This window comes from Aythya ferina (assembly GCF_964211825.1).
Source record: "Aythya ferina genome assembly, chromosome: 12".
NCBI classification, from domain to species: Eukaryota; Metazoa; Chordata; class Aves; order Anseriformes; family Anatidae; genus Aythya; species Aythya ferina.
The window spans coordinates 19897942-19918085 of record NC_140308.1 but is presented as its reverse complement, the minus strand read 5'-3'; the positions used below and the strand labels follow the sequence as shown (position 1 = coordinate 19918085).

The window sequence follows — 20144 nt, the reverse complement described above, 5'->3', positions numbered from 1 at the left end:
ACTTCTTGCTATTAAGTACAATAATCCAGACACTCCGATTCAAGAAGTTCCCAACACATTTGTCATTAGCATGTGTTGTGAAAGGATTCCCCATATACTCATCATACTTATTATCCCCTCTAGTCATTTGCAACTGAATAAGGAAAATCTAACTGCCCAACATGAAAATTTTATCTTTAGTATCCAAAAATGATGCTTTCATTGGTAAGCCAGTAGTGGTAAATAAATAATGTGATAGTTACTATATTCTTTGCACCCAACTCCCACACTACTAGTGGTCACAGTCTGAAAAACCTTAGCTGACCATAATTAAAAGAAAAGTAGGAATATACATAAAACCAGCTGTCTTAGACAGCATTTTTATTAAAAATGGATACACAGAGACATAGCAGCATTTACAATAAAGAGTTTTTAAAAAGGCATCAGGTTGTAAGCCAACCATTTGAAAAAAAGGCTTTGAAATGTAGTCTTCCACAGCACATTTTGCCCATATGTCAATAGGGAACAGTATAACTGCCACTTATCCAAAGGACAAACAGGCTACACACAGTAACTTATCTAGATTTCAATCCCTTTTTCTGAATAGTTGGTCACATCAAGCATCACCCTCCATAGCAGCATTTGGAGCACTCGGTGTGCTTTTAAGTGGCTGGTGTACTTGATCCATTTCTTTAAAATATTTTAACGTTCAATAAAAATATTTCAAATAGAAAAATCTTCTGTCATGAAAAATGCAAGGCTTCCTTTTCAAATTCCATAAAAGCTTATGAACTTCACTGGCAGCCTTTCCATAATGGAGCAGAAGTTAGAACCAGCAGAACAGGCACTTCAGCAAAATTGTCTGTCAGTTTGTATAGTCACATCTGCTTCAGCCCAGCCGACTGTTTCTTACTACTTTGTGGTGGCGTAAGGACCCCAGTGGGGAAAGGTGAAGTCCTATTTTGCTCAGCCAATATGGCTTGTTTTGCTTGAGCTTTGTCCTGAAAGCACAGAAGGGAGAAAATCTTTACTTTGCTATATCAATGGAACAGATTAATATAATTTGGTGTTTTATAACTTCATATATTAGCAATCTGGAAATGCATATATACTAGTAACTGATAAAAACACTATTGCAATACACAATAGCCAGTGAATGAGCCCCAGAGATTAATATTGAACTTTTGGAATCTTTTGGAATCTGATGGTCAGCATTAATAGTATTAGTATTTTCAAGACAGCTAAATTTAGAAGCTACTGAACAGTAAGAGGTTTAACTTCTACTACAATTAAATAACCTAAATATTAAAAAAGCCTGATTGTTTAGATTAGGTAGATTAAAAGGCACGATTGTTGGACATGATTTTGATCCTTTGCAAGTTTCTCAAGCTAAGAACCACTACTGCTCAACTTCTTGTCAACCACCACTGTCACATAGCAGTTCCCTGAGATCAGTCTCAAATGATCAGTCTTTATTTTCATTTTTTCATCAGATAAGGTTTTATTTCCCATTTTTCCTATAGAGAAAGGTCTAATACACAATATTTGAAGTACCCCAAGGGCAGAAGTATGCTTCCCATTTCTAGGGTAATTATTTGTTGTTTGAGATGAGGCTGAAATCACAATCACCTTTTTGTACTAAACACTGTACAAGTCAGGTCTCTTCCCCCGTAATTTTGCAGCTAGAGTACCACCTTATGTCTTTTACCATCTGCACACACAAGTCTCAATCCGATAATGCTTCACTTGAACTTACTGTATGTTCTAACCAAAGAAACAAGACTTAGGCGATTTTAAGACAATTTGTCTTCATTGTGCACATACGTACCAGCAAATCCAAGCTGTTTATGTGCGTCTGTATATTGTGCAAGTCTTCAGGAGCTATACCTCTAAAGTGTTTGAGTTTGGAGCTTCCTACTTCCCGTATAGCCATAGCAAATGGAACCATCCATTTTACGCATTCCTCTATCTCACACCATTCATAACCTGGAAGACAAGACACATGCTGATCTGCCTGAATTAAGGCTTATATTTGAAAATAAATTAGACAGTCCATAAATGCCACCATTACATACCTGAAACTTTCTGCATCAACTCAGATGAAGAGAAGTGGTACAAAGCAGAAGCTGCAAGTACACCATATGTATATTCCAAGCAGCCAATATCCAGCACACAGAGATCCAAGAGCTACAAGACAACAGATGTTTAATAAGTCTATTGCAAAACATTTTTTTCAGATGAAAAAGCATTTGAAGGATGAAATCAGCCTTACCTCCGCTATTTGTACAAATATTTGTTGTGGATATTGTCGCAACAATACCTCATAAAGCTCATTTAAATATGCAGCTTGCATGTAAATGTTTAGCCATGATACAACTGTCAGTGGATTTAAGTTCCAATTAAGAGCCTGAAACAGTAGACATACACAAGACTTCAGTATTAATAAAGAACTCATAACTTAGACCATGCAACTTTATTTACTCTAGATAGAAAGCTATGATTCCTGCTGGTCAAGGCATCTTTGGAACACGCCCATCTAACCCTCTCCCGTACATCCTCCTATTGATAGGGTTGATGAACAATTACTTCTGTTAAATATTCATGTATTGGTGGATACTTTAAATCACTTGTTACCTAGAAGACACTATTTTTTAATTAGAAATTGAATCTCTTACCAGCACTTAGGATTAATTGAGACTCTCTGCTTTTAGTTGACCTTTTTAAAAACCCAAAGCAGAACTAATCCTACTTAGAAATATTACCTTCATAATGATCAATTCCATACTGAGGATTTCATCTTCTGTACAAGCTCCATCTGTAACATAGGCAAACTGGTGCAACTTTGGTGGATAAATTTCCTGAGAGATAGGAGATCAAGCATTCAATATGAGAAATAGTTTGTAACTAGTCCCATGTGTTAAAAAGCAGAACAACTTACTGCCACTTCAGCATTTCAAGACAGATGGGGGGAAAAAAAAAAAAAAAAAAAGAATCAACCTCCCCATCCTAACTCATTATTCTCCTTTACCTTTAACATACATAGACATGTTTTTTAACCTTTCTGCCCTTAGTCTTCATCTTTCACTTCTGAAAGATCAGTACAGCATGCATTGTTTGACTATGGCATCACTGAGGTGGTATCATAATTGACATTGATATTTAATAGTTTTAAATACATCCTTTTATCCTTTGTGTTGTGTAGCTCTAATGGTCACAGACACTTGTATACCTACCAGGGTGTACAACCTTATAAAAACTGTTAGAGTAATGACCTCAGGTCTTGCAAGTTGCAGACCAATACCAATTGATCACAGAAGTTCCAGTGGACAGTTGAAGGCAGTAGCTGTATCAATGCAACCACTACCCTTATTAGATTTTCCACATTAATGTTACTGCTAACACAGAAGCTGAGATATCTTGCTGGTCCAAGAGATACTGCATGGATTGGAACAGGTCAAACAACTCCTCAAACCCTACCATTGGAACTGAGCTGCTTTTCAACCTGAGGAGACAGCTTGGCCTAACTGCTCAACAAGTGCAAGGTTCACCTTAAACAGAGTTCACTAATGAAATCTAATTGTTTAGAAGCAAAAGAATTTGTGCTTAAGAATAGACTGAATATTAATATGCCTCTTAAAAGACAGAGTGATAACTTAAATTATTTTAATTGTTCAATTTGTTCCAGTAAATAAGGAATAACTTAGACTCTATTATCTGGTAGATAATCCACTGACAGTAGAATTGCATAGATACTGTGATGTTAGCTAGTCTTAACTTTAACCACTTCTAAAATATAGGAAAAATTTTGAGATTTATTTTTTGTCTCCCACTCAAATGATAGCATCAAGCTCCATAAAGCTTGCCAAAATGCATCTTGTGCATAATAAGTCTGCTGTCTGTCCATTCACTTTTTTTTAAGGTAAAAGCTGGAGATACTTACCTCAAGCTTTGCTGCTATGAATAAAGAAGAGATCCCAATAAGTTGTAATAGTGTTTTTACAACATTCTGTTGCGTTGCCATAAACCGATCAAAGAAATCTTGTGCTAAATAAAAAGTTTCTCTATGAAGCTTGTAGACTTCACAAACCTAGAGGTATCAGATTAAAAAAGGTCAAGAACAGTGTTAGAGTCAAAAGCAGATGCTACAGACGCATTAAAAAAAATCCAAGACCTAGACATAAAATTCATATTAGGTTTCTGCTTCATTGATACTGAGAACTAATAAGTTAACTAAGAGCAGAAGCTAAGCAGTTTCCTTTGACTCACGAGACAACTGCCAGTACAGTAACTCCTCAAAAAAAAAAACAAATAAAAAAAAAAAACACGAACAGATTAGAGTGAAAGCCCTTTTAAGAAATGCATGTGTTCTAATAATGTCAGACCTGCAGTTCCTCATATTCACTAAAATGCATCACTCCAACACCTTAAAAGAGAAAATTCTCACAACTGCTTTAGAATGAAGAATAGAGACTATGTCACCAAGTCATTCAAGCAGCAAAGATACTCCCATACAGACAGTGGGGTTGTAGTACATTCTATAAGCCAGTAGAACTTAGAGCTTACCCCAGAGAACTTAGAGCAGCCTACCTAAAGGAGGTCTACAAGAATGCTGGAGAGGGATTATTTATCAGGGAGTACAGGGGTAATGCACTCAGGGGAGGACAAGGGGTAATGTCTTTAAGCTAAAAGAGAGTAGATTTGAGATTAGATATAGGGAAGAAATTCTTTACTCAGAGGGTGGTGAGGCACTGGAAAAGGTTGCCCAGAACAGTTGTTGACCCAACCCTCGAAAAAGTTCAAGGCCAGACAGGATGGGGCTTTGGGCAACTTGGTCCAGTGGAAGGTGTCCCTGCCCATGGAAGGGAGGTTGGAACTAGATCGTCTGTATAGTCCCTTCCAAGCCAAACCACTCTATGATTTATGTTGTGAGATGCATCTAGTCTCTAATGCAACTCCCCTTCCTTCTTACAGTAACTTGCATAATCATCTGTGCAGGTTTTCTCTGCAGCATGAACTTAAAAAGCTTACATCGCAGAGCATTAGGGACTAATCTAAATGAATATTGGAATACATTGTTGGTACATGCACCATCAACTCAATTCACTGTATGGATATATATGTTTTGTAATTGTAATTTGGTGCCATTCGTTGATGAACTTAAGATGGCAACAAGTGTCTAGTGATAATGGATTATGCAAAGATCACGAACAGTAGTCGTAGCAGTTACAGCATACTTCAGCAAAAGCACATTTGAAATACTCTCAGGCACAGAGAAACTCACCTCCATTAGCCAGTCTAGAAGAATTGTTCGCATTTTAGGTTGCAGGAGAGGGTGCCTTTGCATATAAAGTTTATCCCTCACATATGTATCCTCTTTGTTTATCATGTTTTTCCATACATCATCTCTGTTGGCCCAGCTAAGACAGAAGAATACGTTTAGTCTCAAGTCTAAGACAAAAGAAGACAGACAAGCAGTAGCAAAACAGCAGACTTACCCCAGAACTGGTAATGGTGAAGCTCTAGTTGGAGCAACATTTAGATGTATAAAGTGAGAGTAATCAACACCAACTGGATCATCATCTTTATCTGGAGTAGGAATCAGCATATGGGGATCTTTGTTAATGCTATTCCAGGACGGCTATTAAATGAGAGAAAAGATTTTACACTATGACTTTAAAATAATAATTTTAGCTACAAATAGATGATAGACTTTGGAAAGAAACTATGACAGAAATGGTGATTAATTCTTTAAACTGTACAGAATCAGAGGCTGGAAGGGAATTTTGGAAGTCATCTTGCCCAATGCTCCTATTGAAGCATGGCTATCTACAGCAGGTTGCTCAGGAACACATCCAGACAGCTTTTGAATATCTCCAAGGAGAAAGACTCCAGCCTCTGTGCAACCTGTTCTAGTGCTCTAGTCACCTACACAGTAGGAGAGAATTTTCTGATGTTCAGACAGAACCTCCTGCATTTTATTTTACCCCATTGCCTCGTCTTGGAGACAGGCTCTCTTCAGTGGTGCCCAGAGACATCTTATTGTGTCTTCCCTTATTTATTTGTATGTATTTATATACATTGACAAAATCCTCCCTGAGCCTTCTTTTCTCCAGGCAGAAGGGTCCCATCTCTCTCAGCCTTTAGGAGAGATGTTCCAGTCCCTTAATCATCTTATGGAGCCTTCACTGGACTCTCACCAGTACTCATCTGGTTATGAGTCTCCCTTGTAACATGGAGCCCAGACCTGGAAACACAGGACTCTAGGGGAGCAGAAAGGTGTTGCTCATTTTCACAGCAAAGTTTGCAACTAGATCTGAAGAACATTTATCTTGTTTTGCTTCTGAAGGACCATAACTATACTGTGGAAGTGTATTTAAGTCAGTGTCTTGTGTTGTCATACCACATTTTGACTTCAGGTAAAGAATAAGCAGATGCAACTTGAAAAATCTAATTTCTGCTTGAAATCATACAAATGCAAGGTCAGAACTTCTGGTAAGCAATACGTAGGCAGACTGCCTGGAGTTCTTGGTTCCCTGTGAAACATCCTTGATGATGAACACAGCAAAACTGTAATTTATAGAATGTTCTTTTTACTTGTTCTTTGCGTAGTGTTACGTTAAAAAAATAAAACACTTCAGTTGATCAAGTTGTTTCATGAATAAAGCAAGTACATGTTAAGGAACTGCCACTAAAGCATCAAGTCAACCATTTCACATAGAGAATTTTGCCAAGGCCTGCAAACATTAGAACCTATCATAGCCTTTTTCTCTGATTTGGACCAGAATGTACATTCAGAGTTACTTTCCTCCTGGCTAACTGTTAAAGCTGTGGGCATACACTTTTCCCATTTCCCCAGAAAAATACTACTTCTTTTATTTCACTGTAGACTACAAAGCCAGCCCCATGTCACCATGCATAAGCAAGTCAAAACTTAGCATTTCCCTTTAAGTGTAAAAGGCAGCCATCTTGCTGCAGCAATAAAAGGACAGAAATCCTTAACAATATTCCTAATATACTCCAATAATAATAATAATAATAAAGAATCTTTAAGATGCCAGCAAGTAAAACATTCTACCTGAAATTTTGCCCCCCTCAGAGAAGCTTCCACACCTCATTTTTGCTGTCCTTGCTACAAGTGACATCACTTTCCAACAAAATGGCTACCTCCTAGCACCAGCTTCAGAAACAGAAACCACTGACTTCAGAAATGAAAGCCATAGTTCAATCATAGTTATGACTGATTTATACTGTGAGATAGATAGGTAGTTTTCTCTTGGATTTCTACACGCAAACACAGCATAGCTCCATAGTGCCCAATAGTATGTAGCCCATAGCTACATATTCACCCAATTCCATGATTTAATTCAGGCAGCGTAGAAGGAAAAAAGACAGAATAGAATCTTTATCATAAAAATGTAAGATTTCTTATGAACTGAAATTTGAATAAGTGCCACATTAGCATTGCTTTAAGTTAATTTTTGCCCTCCCTCACAGACTTTAGATACACTTTGTCCTCCCAGCTGCATGACAAGCCCAGCTGCCAACAGCTTTTGGAGAAGCACTGTCTTATCAGTTAATCAGCAAACCAACAGAAAAGCCATAAATTATAATATTTAAAGCTACCTACTACACCAGCAACATCTAAAATAAACGGGTTTTGCTCCACAGAGTTCTTTACCAAAGTAGATATCACACATACTACAAGGAAACAACAATGGCAATTGATTTAAGAGAGATTTCACCACTCACAATCTTCTATAAGGAAACAAATCAGGGTTCAAGAGCCTCTTAGATGTTTTGAGAAGGGAAAACAAAGATACTAGATTGCATAGGAGTGGGAAAGGTCAGTTGGTCTCACCCCAAAAAGTAGCATCTTAACAGACGAACATCAATATCGACTACTGGACTGCAGCCTTACTTTGCCCATCAGAAATAATAAGAGCTATAGTTCAAGCCATTCTCCACTCACAGGAAGCATTAGAGGTTGAAGCATAGGGCTTTTCTTCACCTTTAGAAAGGGATTCCAGAAGTATAAAAAAAAAAAAAAAAAAATCACAGAATCACACAGAATTTCTAGGTTGGAAGAGACCTCAAGATCATCGAGTCCAACCTCTGACCTAACGCTAGCAGTCCCCACTAAACCATATCCCTAAGCTCTACATCTAAACGTCTTTTAAAGGACGAGAAAAGAATAACTCACATAATCAGATTGTTCCCATTCTTTTTGAATAGCATAGGAGATTCTGGTACTTTTAATTTTCAAAATGGTCTGAATATCACCCTGCCCTACATTAGGCCAAAGTCAAGCTCTCAGCTTGGATATGGTTAACATTGCTAACATGCTTGTTCAGAGATGTGTTTTTTGTTTTTGTTTTGTTTTCTCTTCCCTTTTATAGAATCTCTTCAGGAGATATTTTTCAAATCAGTTAGATAGAACATTTTGGCAGCAGTAAGACTGGATTCTGGAAAAGTAGCTAGCGAGAAACTGATCAAAACTATTTCTGGAAAGTTTGCTCTGTCTCTTAACTCAAAGCATTAGCTAGTTCCATCTCAAGACTTCTTACCACTTCAAGTTTCCATTCTCCACTCTAGACTGGGGAGACCATGTTCTTTGAATCATAATTGCATGGACTACTCTAATCTAGTTAGATGAATTTTGTTTTACAGAGCCTTGGAAGTGCATGTGTCCACAGAAAGCAGCCAGAATTAATATGAGAATTGCTAGCAGAATTACAGCAGTGCTACTTCTCTGAAATCAAACACAGAATTTACGCAATATTCTGCTGTCACAAACCTGATGATATAGCCACCCTTTCATCACATAAAGGGTAACGGCATCCTAATTAAGAACTCAGGCCTTATGTTCAACAGAAGCAAACTAATGAATTGACTATGAAGATGCCATCAAGTGGAATGTGACTACGATATTTTGCCTCATGTATAACCTAGTGTCAGTAAACAATTTATTTAATGTAAAAGTCATGTGGTATAGGCTGCAGTGGATTTACAGCTACTTGCATTTCAGAATTGTTGTGCCTCAACAGAATAACTACCTCACTGGCTATCATACAAGCCTGCTATACTGCTGCTGGAACCATAAACATATTCTCATTAGTGGCCCATGGCAATTTGTATCAGAGAATAGCTTGTGTCACACCATAGACTGAAGAGCTGCTGCTGTGCAGCCAAATGTTAGCTTTTTTAAACAGATCTGTAACAATCTGGCTACTTTGTCACAACAAAAAACCTTCTCTATGTAGGGACTGATACACAGGTATCCATTTTTATCTATGTTTTACAGAACCAAAGAGCCAAATTCCTACCAGTATCCTATGCGTAACTTGAGAAATTCCTGAGAAAATATTTTGGACATCGATTACTTAAATTACCTACATTTTAATATACCAGTTATTCCTGAAAATAACATTTAATAGCAGCACACAAAAACAAACAAACCAAAAAAAAACCCACAACATTGGAAATCTATCTACTTTAGAAGTTGAAGATTGATATATGCAAAATATACTCCAAGCTTCTTTCCACCGTTTTCCTGGATTGGGTCCACAATAAGTTTTTTTTTTTTTTTTTAACAATACCTTATTATTATGCAATAAACACATATGAGAAGCCTTTACTCAGTCCAAACAGAATGAATCTTTTGGTAAAGAACTGTGGTGAAGGACAGGCAGCTCTTCCTTGTCAGAAGTGAGAGATTAGTTTAATATACTGCACAAAAGAAAGACAGAAGGGAAGGAGAGATCCCCTCATTAAATGCTCACCATTTGAGCCCTGCTTAATATGTTGACTGATAACTAGTATACGCAGTTGCAACAAGCAGAGGCCATTCCAAACAATGATGCCCATCTGTTATGGTAGCACTTCAGTCTTAGAACTTCCAGCTGCCACTGCTGGTTAGATGTGCCACATTATGCATAGCCTTGCGTACCAAATGAGTACGGTCTGTACTCCCTGATCATGACTTTTGCAGCTTAAGTATCACTCTGCATGTGTGTTAACTGGCTGAAGTCCTAGCAACAGAGTGAGCAAGCATGCGTATGTATACAGAGGAAGAAAAAAAATGGAATAAAACTACTTCAGAAAGTAGGCTAATCTTGCTCTTTTATTTAGAGCAAGCATCTCAATATACGAACGCATCATGCTTTCAACACCGTATACCAACATAGCATCCAATAAAAATACCAATATCCAGAGCATGTCAGATTTGAAGAATATAAGGGCACTTAAGGGAGTTAGAGGATGCTGGTGGAATACATTTTGACTTTGTAACTCAGAGCATTCTGTGTCCTATTCAGGAAAACTGGCCCTGGTCACGACTAGCCTCCACTGAATGGCCTGATTTAAGTCCTTTAGCCACAGCTTAAGTGACTTCCCAGAAGTTATCCACAGAAAAATTAAGCCTATTTCACCACCACAGTAGCATCTTACAGCATAAGCCTCAAGGTTCTAATCAGGAACTTCTAGTACTCTGTCAACCTGATAAAGACACTTGCCAAAGGGAACAGAGGTGGCTGTGAAAGGAACAAGTGATCTTTCCTCTCTCCCAGGTGATTTGTAAGCATAGACATGGTTGCAAAAAGATCAGTCTAAAACATGACTCAGTTTGTGTGCTAAAATGCCTCATGCTTCAGCCTGCAAGACACAGTACATAAGAAAAGCACCCTATACTTGCAGGTCTCTAAATAAGAGAATGTGGAATCCCATCATGTGGAACTAAATGCATATGAAGGCTTTCGTAAGGTACACCCTTGCACTCCCAGGACAGTTGGGAATGTTAACATAAGGGTTTAGGCCAATACAGGCCTTGTCTCTTGCAAAGACTCCAAAGTATGCTGCATGAACTGAAGTGTTTTGTGTTCTTCATCAGCCAGGGTTGGTAGCCCTCTTGGCCACTGCAATACAGCACGTGGTAGCTGCATGCCTGTGGCATTGTGTCCATGTTATTAACGTACTGCAAAATAACACTAGAGTTAACTGAGAATGCAGGAACATGAACTGAGGCCAAATCAGTTACCTGGTTTTCATATTGCTTTTTTCTATTCATTTCCATTTGGGCAATTTCTTCATCAGGATCCTGTAAGAACTACAAAAAGAAACGTACAGCATTAGGAGCAGAAACCATGGGATGAACCAGCACTCACTGCTGCAACACACACCCAGATCCTTCAGGACCACAGCCCCATGACAGACCACTACTGGAGCACCCCGACCACCACATGGTGGCCAGCCACCCAACAAAAGGGCGCAGGAGCCCACGGGCCAAGGCACGCAGCGGGGCAGGAGCTGGCCTGCGAGGGCCAGGGCGAGCCACGCTTCCTGCCCCGGCCTGCACTCACCGTGGCCACATCAGCTTTCCTCTTGCGGGCTCGCATGGCACCCTCGGTACCCCCTTCCCCCTTGGCCGGGGCCTTCTCCTCCGCGAAGTCGCTGCCAAGAAACAAGAAGCTGGAGGAGCCCGGCGGCGGGGAGCCTCCCCCCGGGCTCGCCTAATGGAGACTTCGGCCTAGGCGGCCCCAGCCCCGCGCGGACTCACCTCTCCCGCCGCATGGTGCCTCGCCGGGGCGAGCAGCAGCCCTGCGAGGGGCCGGCCGGGAGCCGCGAGGGCAGGGGCCGGCAGGGAGCCGCCGCGCAGGCCTCCGCCAGCCGGGCCCCAGCCCCCACAAAGGGCCGCGCCAAGGCCCGGCGGCGGGGCGGGAGGCTGCGGCCGGGCACCCCGGGGGGGCGGCCCCGGCTGCTCCTTCCCTGCCCCCGTCCCTCACCCACCCACCCGCGGCGGCCGCCCGGAAGCTCAGCGGTGGCCGCCCGGTGGCGGGGCACCGGGGCAGGGCGGGAGGAGCGCGGCGCGGGCGGGCTCCGCTGGGCGCCTCCTGCCTCACAGCGCGGCCGCTCCCGTCCCTGCGCACAGCGCGGCCGGCGCCGAGCGGGACATTTAAACGCGCGGCTGCGGGGCCGCCTCCCCGCCCGCCCGCACACGTGGCCCCGCGCCCAGGCCCCGCGGGACGGCGCCCGGCCGGGGCGGGGTCTGCGGGGGGCGCCGCTCCGCCGCCGGGGCCCGGGGCTGCGGGGTCGGGCCGGGGCGGAGCGGGGCGGCCGCGGGGGAACCCCCGCCCCGGAGGGCCGGGCCGCGCCGGGCCGGGGCTCCCCGCCCGCCCCGCCGTGTCCTCAGCGGGAGGTCAGAGGGGGCCGGGCGCCGCCATGCCCTGCCCCGCCCGCCCCGCCTCTCGCTCCGTCCCCTCCCCGCCGGGCATGGGGCGGCCGCGGCTCTTCGGGCGCCTGAGGGCGGCGGTGCTCGGCGTGGTGCATGTGGCAGCGCTGCCAGGTAAGCGGCGGGGCCCGGCGGGCGCCCCCCTGCTCTCCCCGCGGGCCGGGAGCTGAACGAGCCGGTGGGTGAGGCGGCGGCGAGCTCGCGAAGGGGACCGGTGGGGGAGGACGGCAACGGCGGCTCGGGACGGGCTGCGCGGGGGTGGGGCTCCGCGCGGCTCCGTGCAGCCGCAGCCCGGCCTCCTGCCCCCTCCGCCCCTCGGCGGCTCGGGGCAGCCCGCAGCAGCCGCCCGGCCTCCCGCAGGCCGCTGCCGGGCACTACCCGGCCCCGCTCTGCCCGGCTGCGGGCCCTGCGCCCGGCTCACCGCGAGGTGGGACCGGCCCGAGGCGCTGCCACCGAGCTCGTCGCAGCCCGCACCTCGGCGCTTGGCTGTAGGAAGCGAGCGTCAGAAAAGACTGCAATGAATTTCCCTCAGTATTAGTTCGGAATTCCGGGGAAATCCGTGCATGCTCATCTCTGGCACGAAGTTCTTATGCTGCAGATCAGATAACATCCACCTTGCAGACCAGAATGTTAGATTACTTCAACTGATTTAATATTAATTGGTGATTAGCATAGGTATTCTGCTGACCTAGAGGTCAGGTCTTGCCATAGCATTGGATGGAGAATCACTAACACGAGATAAGCTGCAGTAAGTACAGGATTAACAAGCTAGAAACAGACATGGTACAATAAGATGTTATACAGATACTCTTAAAGTTTGCAAATTAGTCAAATTAGTTTTAGGAACTAAACAGTTACAGCAGATCTGTCAGGTTCAGCTAAGGAAAGAGATGCCATTAAGGCATGTCACAGAGATCCAGCAGCCATTTAACAAGCCTGATGCTTCTCCCTTTTTCAGTGTGCCAGTCCCTATAGCTGTCTTACCAGAAAATTGTTACTGTCTGTGGTTTCAGTTTGCACTTGCACTGCACAATGTTACAATGGGTAAACAATGTTGTTCTTGCAGGGACACCAAGAAGTTCTCTTCCTTTGACACAAATCATTGATCAAGCTTGTCAAGAAGCAGAAATTTACAAGGACGCTGGAGTTGTAAGTTTTGGTTTTCTTCTTCCTATGGCAGCATTTACACAAAGCTGCTTCTGCATAGCCAATACTTTGAACTGAGTCTGAGTGACCTAGAATTCATTAAATACATCTTAAGCCACAGAGCTCAGAAAGACATTTAAACATACATCTTGTATTTCAACATAATGCATAGGCCTTCTAGGTTTCAAAGCCTAAACTATGCATCACGTGCACCCAGAATTGAAAAACCTTGGATTCAAACTTTACAATTTAAGTTGCTTAAATAGGATTACTGTCAATTTCTAAGAATTAAGTCAATTAAAAAAAAAAGACACAGAAAGTTGACTGCAACATGAACTGTTGCTGCCATTCTAGGTATCTGAATGTAGGATGCTTCATCATCCAGTTTGACAAGCCACTTTGTTTAGCTCTGTACAGCATACTCTGGTTTCATGAAGTCATGAAGGAATGGAACATGCACAATCATAGGTACTGAGTATCTCACTTATAGGTGGCAGGGTTCCCCGACAAATAGTGCTTGTACTACAATTGTGTAGTTTATTCAGGGACCAAAATATCACCTTGGACCCCCTTTTGCCTGATTTAATCCTTCCATCCTAGCCCCCTGGGAGCAAGCATGTCTGCTCTGCACATCTTGAAGGGAAGGCCCAAAAGGCCATTCTTGACCAGAGGCAAGAGGCAGGTACTATTGCTGAACTGCCATTGGACCTAGAGTGGTGTAATCATCTCTGTAGGTCAGCAGAATTTAACAGGGTGTATGTCCTTTTGAAATGTTGGATGTTTTAAACATTTCATTGCCCCTTGTCTGCACATGTTGATGTGATTTTTAGTTGACCTGCCTACTCTATTATTCACATTTTTGGTGTGCTAAGATGATGACCTGCTGTCTGAGGTTTGAAAACGGCTTAAATGAACAAGTAGTCACAACTGAGCTGCTGTTTTCTGCAAAACTTTAAACTGGGGTATTCTTTTTAACATCATAAATTACAATGATACCTTACAGACAGTGCAAAATTAAATCTAGGAGTTTAGTCTAAATTATGGAATACCAAGGTCAAAATGCAAGACAAGTCACATGAAGTAGGTTATGGAATGAGCACTTGTAAGGCTAAATTAGGAAAGAGTGCTGACAATGGAATTGTTGGAAGGAAAAACAACAGCATAGAAGAATGAAGTTTATGTAGGCAAGCTTCAGTGCACTACCAGTTAAAATAATCTTTAACTGCAAGTGGTACAGAACAAGTCAGTTTTCTTCCTTTTTATACCTGTAGAAAGAACAAGTGTGCAATTGCTCTGTGTTCTGTACTGTGACATTCTGTCTTGTCTTTGCTTTTGCTGTATCAACATGAGGTATAATGTGATTTGATCTACATCAGACGAATAGAAAGTACTAGTCTGTTTTCCTGTGTTAGAGGATGTGGTTCTGTAACCCAGAAGCCATTGCCCAGATTCCAGTACTTGTTTACTTGTTTCCCTTATGTATACACTAATAATATATTAAAGCCTTAGCAACAGAGAGAAAGCCAAGTATATCTAAAGGTAACTGAGGATAGAAGCAGTTAACTTTCACCACAGTTGACTGCACTCAACTCAGAAATAATTTTTAAACCTACCTTTAAGGTAGACAGATGAGGTGAATGCAGTCATTCTCTACATGTTCGAACAAATTCAAGGCATAACTGCATTTCCTGTAGAAGTTGTAACAACATTAGTATACAGGCCAAACCAATCTTTATTCTAAAGGTCTGTACATAATAGTGTTACAGCAATATGACAAGCAAATCCTTTATTAATACCACAAAGGTCGGAGATAATCAGGAGAGCTTCCATAAATATCACTATGGTTGCCTAACGCTTACTGTAATGCGTTTGTCTAGTTTTTCCCCAATACTTTAAGAGAAATGTACACTTGCATGATAGATACTAAAGAGCTTCATGGCTTTTGCACAGATCCTACTCTTCCAAGTTAGCTCTCCTGATTCTGTAACGGAATTATTTGGTTTCTACCCTCCCCAATATTCAGATTGAACTGTTAACCTGTCCATTTTTTTTTGCAGAAAAAAAAAATAGAACCATAAAGGATTTATCCTAATCCTTATTTCTAACTGCTTGCCTATGGTAGCCTTTAGAAGATTTGTAACCATATTGCTGCCACTAGATGTTTGTATGTTGTCTCAAGTTGCTTGAACTGGAGTTAACATTCAAAAATAGTGTGTGGGCTCGCTCACTCACTATCTATTACACTTGGAAGTAACTCCTAGTTTGTTCAGAAAAACGTGATTTGTCTGCCGTATTAATAACTGAACATAGTAAATATGAAAGATTTGTGATATTAGGATAACAGTAATGAAAACAAGTGAGTGCTCAGTTAGGAAGCCATCTGTGCTCAAAATGTATATGCTTTGTACTTGTGTTGCTGAACAATGGAATTCCCTAGACAAGATCTTATAAGAAACAAGCTATGAGATGTTGTGATCTCTCAGATTCTTATCTGCTTTTGTTTAAACAAAAAAACACTTGCAAAATATAATGAAGTTAACTTTTATTCATTCAATTCAGCCTGAATGAAGCTTGCTTTATAACAGAGCATGAGTTCATTCTAGTTTCACTGATGAAACACTCCTTACTTGCTATTACCTAGCTGTAACTACGTGAGTAGGTAACATTGAAGATAAGATATATAAATAAGAGTATTTCTTAAAGAAATAAATATAATGCTGTATTGACTTGCAAGTATTATTATAGTGCTTCTTAATAAGAAAAATTTTAGCTTTGCTTCTTCTACCTGTATTGTTCCTAGAGATGTGTTCATTACAATTCTGAACCTCCCAATCCTTCTCTTGTTTCTGGAGCTGCAAGGGTGGTTGCCAGTACCTGCTCTGCATTAAGGTTCTCAAAAGTGAGAAGCCTACTATCCTTATAGTTACAGTAATGGTTACAATTATTTAGGATTCAATAACAGTTGAGACAGAGCAAGTTATCATTTCTGCTATAGGAATATATAGATAGCTAAAACTGGGATTATAGAGATGAATATTTTAAATCATAGCTGTTACAGTAGAATAAAACAGGGAAGTCTCCCCACTGCCATCTCCTATAATATATACAGGAAAACATAAGGTGCCTACTTACCTGAGTTAAGGTAGCAATCTCTTGTTCTGGAGGTAGAGTTTTTTAAAGAAATTGTCTAGGTACAGCAAATAAATGCTTTACAAGGCTGTCTGATTTCCTTTGTCTACAGGCATGTGACTGTGGTGGTGGGAGAAGCTGTAATTGTTTCAGTGCACACCTGACTATTTAACAATGAGTGTCACACAAAAAGCCTCTCTTCAGTAGGCAGGAACAGTTGTTTTCAGCTTGCAAAGGTTTTGATAACACATAAATGTTTGTAGGTAAAGTTTTTCTGCAAGGAAAACATGGAGGTTAAAGTTACTACAGCTAAAATTTACATTACAGAGGGAGTGAGATAAAGCTTGTATGGTTGTTATACCTATTATGATTTATACTGTTGTAGCTATTTTTTGAGGTTTTTCTGAGGTTGCATATGTGTGCACAACAAGTGTTTTAAGAGGTCGCTTCTATAAATAGAGTAAAGCCAAGGAAATTGTTTTCCTCTGTAGTCAGAGAGGTATTTAACTGACCTATTTTCCAGCAGCTAACTGATACAAGAGGCACTCTCTGTATATGTAGCACTCTATTTCCTTCTTACTTTGAGCGACTTCTCTAGTGTTCAAGAATTGTTGAGAATAAGACTACTTTACGTATAAGCAATACTTAAATTGTCCCAATATTCAATGGAAAAGAAGCCCAAAAGGTTTTTGCTAGTCTTATCTCATACTATTCAAGGGAAATCTGCTCTGGAGTGTGCAATACAATATCTGTTCCGATAGACTTCTACACCATAAGCTTAAATTCCAAGAACTTTAATCCAGCATAACTGTTTTCTTTCCACCATTTTAATTAGCTGTCTGATAGTACTGAAGTCTGTTTTATATATGTATAAATTCAGTAAACACAGAAATCTGTGCTGTTATATTTTTATATAAAAATATGGAAGAAAGCTTTGCGTTAATGCATCTGTAATTCTGCTCTCTGTATTGCAGAACATATGTTGTTCTTTTTTTAATTAAACAAAACATAATATGCAAAAGAACATAGCCTATTGGATGGCACCAAAAGAATAATGCATTATTAAACTAATACCAAAAATATTCACAGTAACTATGGACCTTAAGGCTATGGGAAGAGATAATTGTTGAAAAGTGAATATACTAAGTATAAGGTAGAAAAGAAAAATGCTGAAATCCTCCTGTCTGCCTGCATTCTGAACTAGTATTCAATCAGATACTTGTTTTATGCACAGTATTATGGCTAGAGTTCCTAATTACTTTAAAAATAAATTTATTAATATATCTAATAGAATACTTTGCTTTATGCAAATCCTGAGTTGTTAAAATAGAAACAATTCATAGAAAGCTCGGTTTCACTGTGATGCTGCTGTGGAGTTCTGCTAGTCTGTTCTGCTTTTTCAGCTCCTAGCTGAGCATCTAAAGCTTCTTTCCTAGGCCTCTTTTTTTTCGTACTGATGTTGGTTCTTGACTGCCCAGAACTTTTAGTTTGTAGATCCTAGCTTCTTGCCTTTGATCAGCTTGGAGTTCCTAGGTTCTGGTGAAGTCTGCCAAGTTAAGCCTCCTTGAGCCAAGGATCTCATCTTCCAGGTTGTGTGGCCTCAAAGAATTACCTGGTTTTGAGGGTTCATTGTATTCTTTGGGTTTATTTTGTTTTGTTAAAATATTGGAGTCCTTCATTAATCCTTCTGCCATGTATCACTACTGACCAACTTCACTTTTTCTCATAAGCAGTTAACCTCTCTCATGATCTAGTATAATTTATGTATAAAGAGGGAAAAAGGCTAAGAGGGTTCTCTTTCTGTTAGTTCATTAAAAAGGATTCAGTAGCTGGGACTGAGGTATGAGAAGACAATTTGGTCACTTCAAATTTGTGTAAGAGTGCTGACCTCGTTCCAGAGAAACCAACTAAAAGTTGTTTGTTGTTGTTTTGTTTGTTTGTTTGTTTTTCCTGAAAATGCTATGGGTTTTCTGAGGACTGGTTGTCATCTTTGTCATCTGTCTTACTTCTGATCACAGGTAGAGACACGTAGATGTTAAATCAGACAGTTGAACAGGATGTAGAAATAAGACCAGGCACAGATGTGTTAGTTGGATCTGGTTTTCCTTCACCTGGTTGAGGTTTCTTGGATCTGAATTCTATAATAGAATATGCTGATGAATGGCATGAAATAGTATGTAGCTCTATTGTTATGTGCTCATAATATTATATAGTGTTTTTCATTAGTAAACTGTGCCCTTTTATTTTTAAGGTAACGTGTGTTTTGTATATTTAAGTACTTAGCTGTGAGGTTATCTGGTGAGGGCAGTTGTACCCAGCTGCATTGAATGGGTGTGTGCATTGTGTAGTTGGATTTACCATATTGTTCTCATGGGTTACTTACATTCTGTTTTTTTTCCCCATCCTCCATGTTAGGTGTTCATTTATGATGCCTGTGGCTTAGACTGTAATTCAGCCATTAAATGCTTACTGCGTTTTATATACTGTCTTATCTTTTACTGCCAAAAGGGCTTCTAAACTACAACAGAGATTGAAGAAGCGTTATGTATGTGATTTTTTTTTTAAAGGAAACCTTTTTTTTTTTTTCATCCTTTTTCCTGATTCTCTGTTATTATCATGTAGCTTTCTTTATTTCATCTCTGGTTGTATTTTTTTTAATTTATTTTAAAATGGTCTTCTTTCTATTCTGTCTCAGTCAGAATTTCTTTGAAGTGCAGAGCCCCCATTTTAAGGATTGTGACATGTGGTAAAACTCCAGAGAGAATAGAATTGGTTTTCTATATGTACAATTAATGTGTCTTATAAAATTTTTGTATTTTTAGATAGAAACGTGAGAAATTTCTGGCTTCATTTAAAATTCTCACTGCAAATGCAAAACAACAGGCTTCAAATATGTTTCAAGGCTATACTTTTACTGTTGTTATTAGTCCTTGACAAAATTATATGATTTGATGTTGTTGAAAATGTTCTATTATATACCATATGATTGAAAATGTACAAGGTACTAGATGATGTATAAAGATTTTCAATAAATTGCGTAAATTATTTCAGCAGAGTATTTTATTGTCACTCCATTGTTTGCTAAATGTATGTTCATATGGAGTGAGAAGTACAGTAGATAATAAATAGCAGTATCTTCCTTCAAATAAGCCTGAATCTGGAATGGGAGAAATACATGTATCAATAGTTAATACTATGGTATTAGGCACACTGGAAATAAGCATTTAATAGTGAAACAAACAAAAAAAAACTTTATTTTTCTAAAATAACACATTTTCTGACATTAATTGAATTGAAAATTGCCTTGATTATCTCTAAATCCTTCGTTATCTAAACATACTCAATATCCTATATTCCATTTGGATAATTGAAGTTTCTCTACACTACTTTTAATGAGGTATAAGATTTAACTCATTCGCCTATAGTTCACATTCTAGGATGGATCAAAGGAAGACTAATTGATGAATGTATAATTAAAATCGCATTTATTTCTCTTCCTGATTTCTTTGCAAATACCGTGCTGTTGATTAAAGCACTTTTACAAGTGGTTATATGCATCAACATAATTTACTGAAGATAATCCACCCTTTGAAGGAAAACCTTTAAACTTGTCTTTTAATACAAAACTTAGAATAATAGTAAACTAGCCATGTTTCTTAAATTCCTC

General features: G+C 40.3%; 2 protein-coding genes and 1 long non-coding RNA gene across 6 annotated transcripts in view; 1 reads left to right on the top strand and 2 right to left on the bottom strand.

Annotated features, from left to right (window-relative positions):
- Nucleotides 1–329: 329 nt before the first annotated feature.
- Nucleotides 330–11666, bottom strand: CCNE1 (cyclin E1). Its single transcript, XM_084533166.1, has 11 exons — nucleotides 11531–11666; nucleotides 11334–11424; nucleotides 11012–11080; nucleotides 5475–5617; nucleotides 5261–5396; nucleotides 3920–4066; nucleotides 2742–2837; nucleotides 2252–2386; nucleotides 2055–2166; nucleotides 1808–1965; nucleotides 330–980 (listed from the first exon to the last, which is right to left on the bottom strand). The coding sequence occupies exons 1-11, from the start codon at nucleotides 11542–11544 to the stop codon at nucleotides 858–860; spliced, it is 1224 nt and encodes a 407-aa protein (XP_084389292.1). The 5' UTR covers nucleotides 11545–11666; the 3' UTR covers nucleotides 330–857.
- Nucleotides 11537–20144, top strand: part of LOC311443190 (uncharacterized protein F13E9.13, mitochondrial-like) — a 49962-nt gene continuing 41354 nt past the window's right edge. For 3 of the 4 annotated variants that reach the window (XM_084533169.1, XM_084533167.1, XM_084533168.1), the window contains exons 1-2: nucleotides 11537–12316; nucleotides 13269–13351. In XM_084533169.1, coding sequence (XP_084389295.1) covers nucleotides 12193–12316; nucleotides 13269–13351 — 207 coding nt within the window. In that variant the 5' untranslated portion in view covers nucleotides 11537–12192. Of the gene's footprint in view, nucleotides 12317–12747; nucleotides 12951–13268; nucleotides 13352–20144 lie in introns of those variants that run through there. The other variant, XM_084533170.1, reaches the window with a different exon arrangement.
- LOC311443192 lies at nucleotides 12842–16619 on the bottom strand. Its single transcript, XR_014697116.1, has 3 exons — nucleotides 16481–16619; nucleotides 14962–15036; nucleotides 12842–13437 (listed from the first exon to the last, which is right to left on the bottom strand). It is a non-coding gene; the product is annotated as an uncharacterized lncRNA (long non-coding RNA).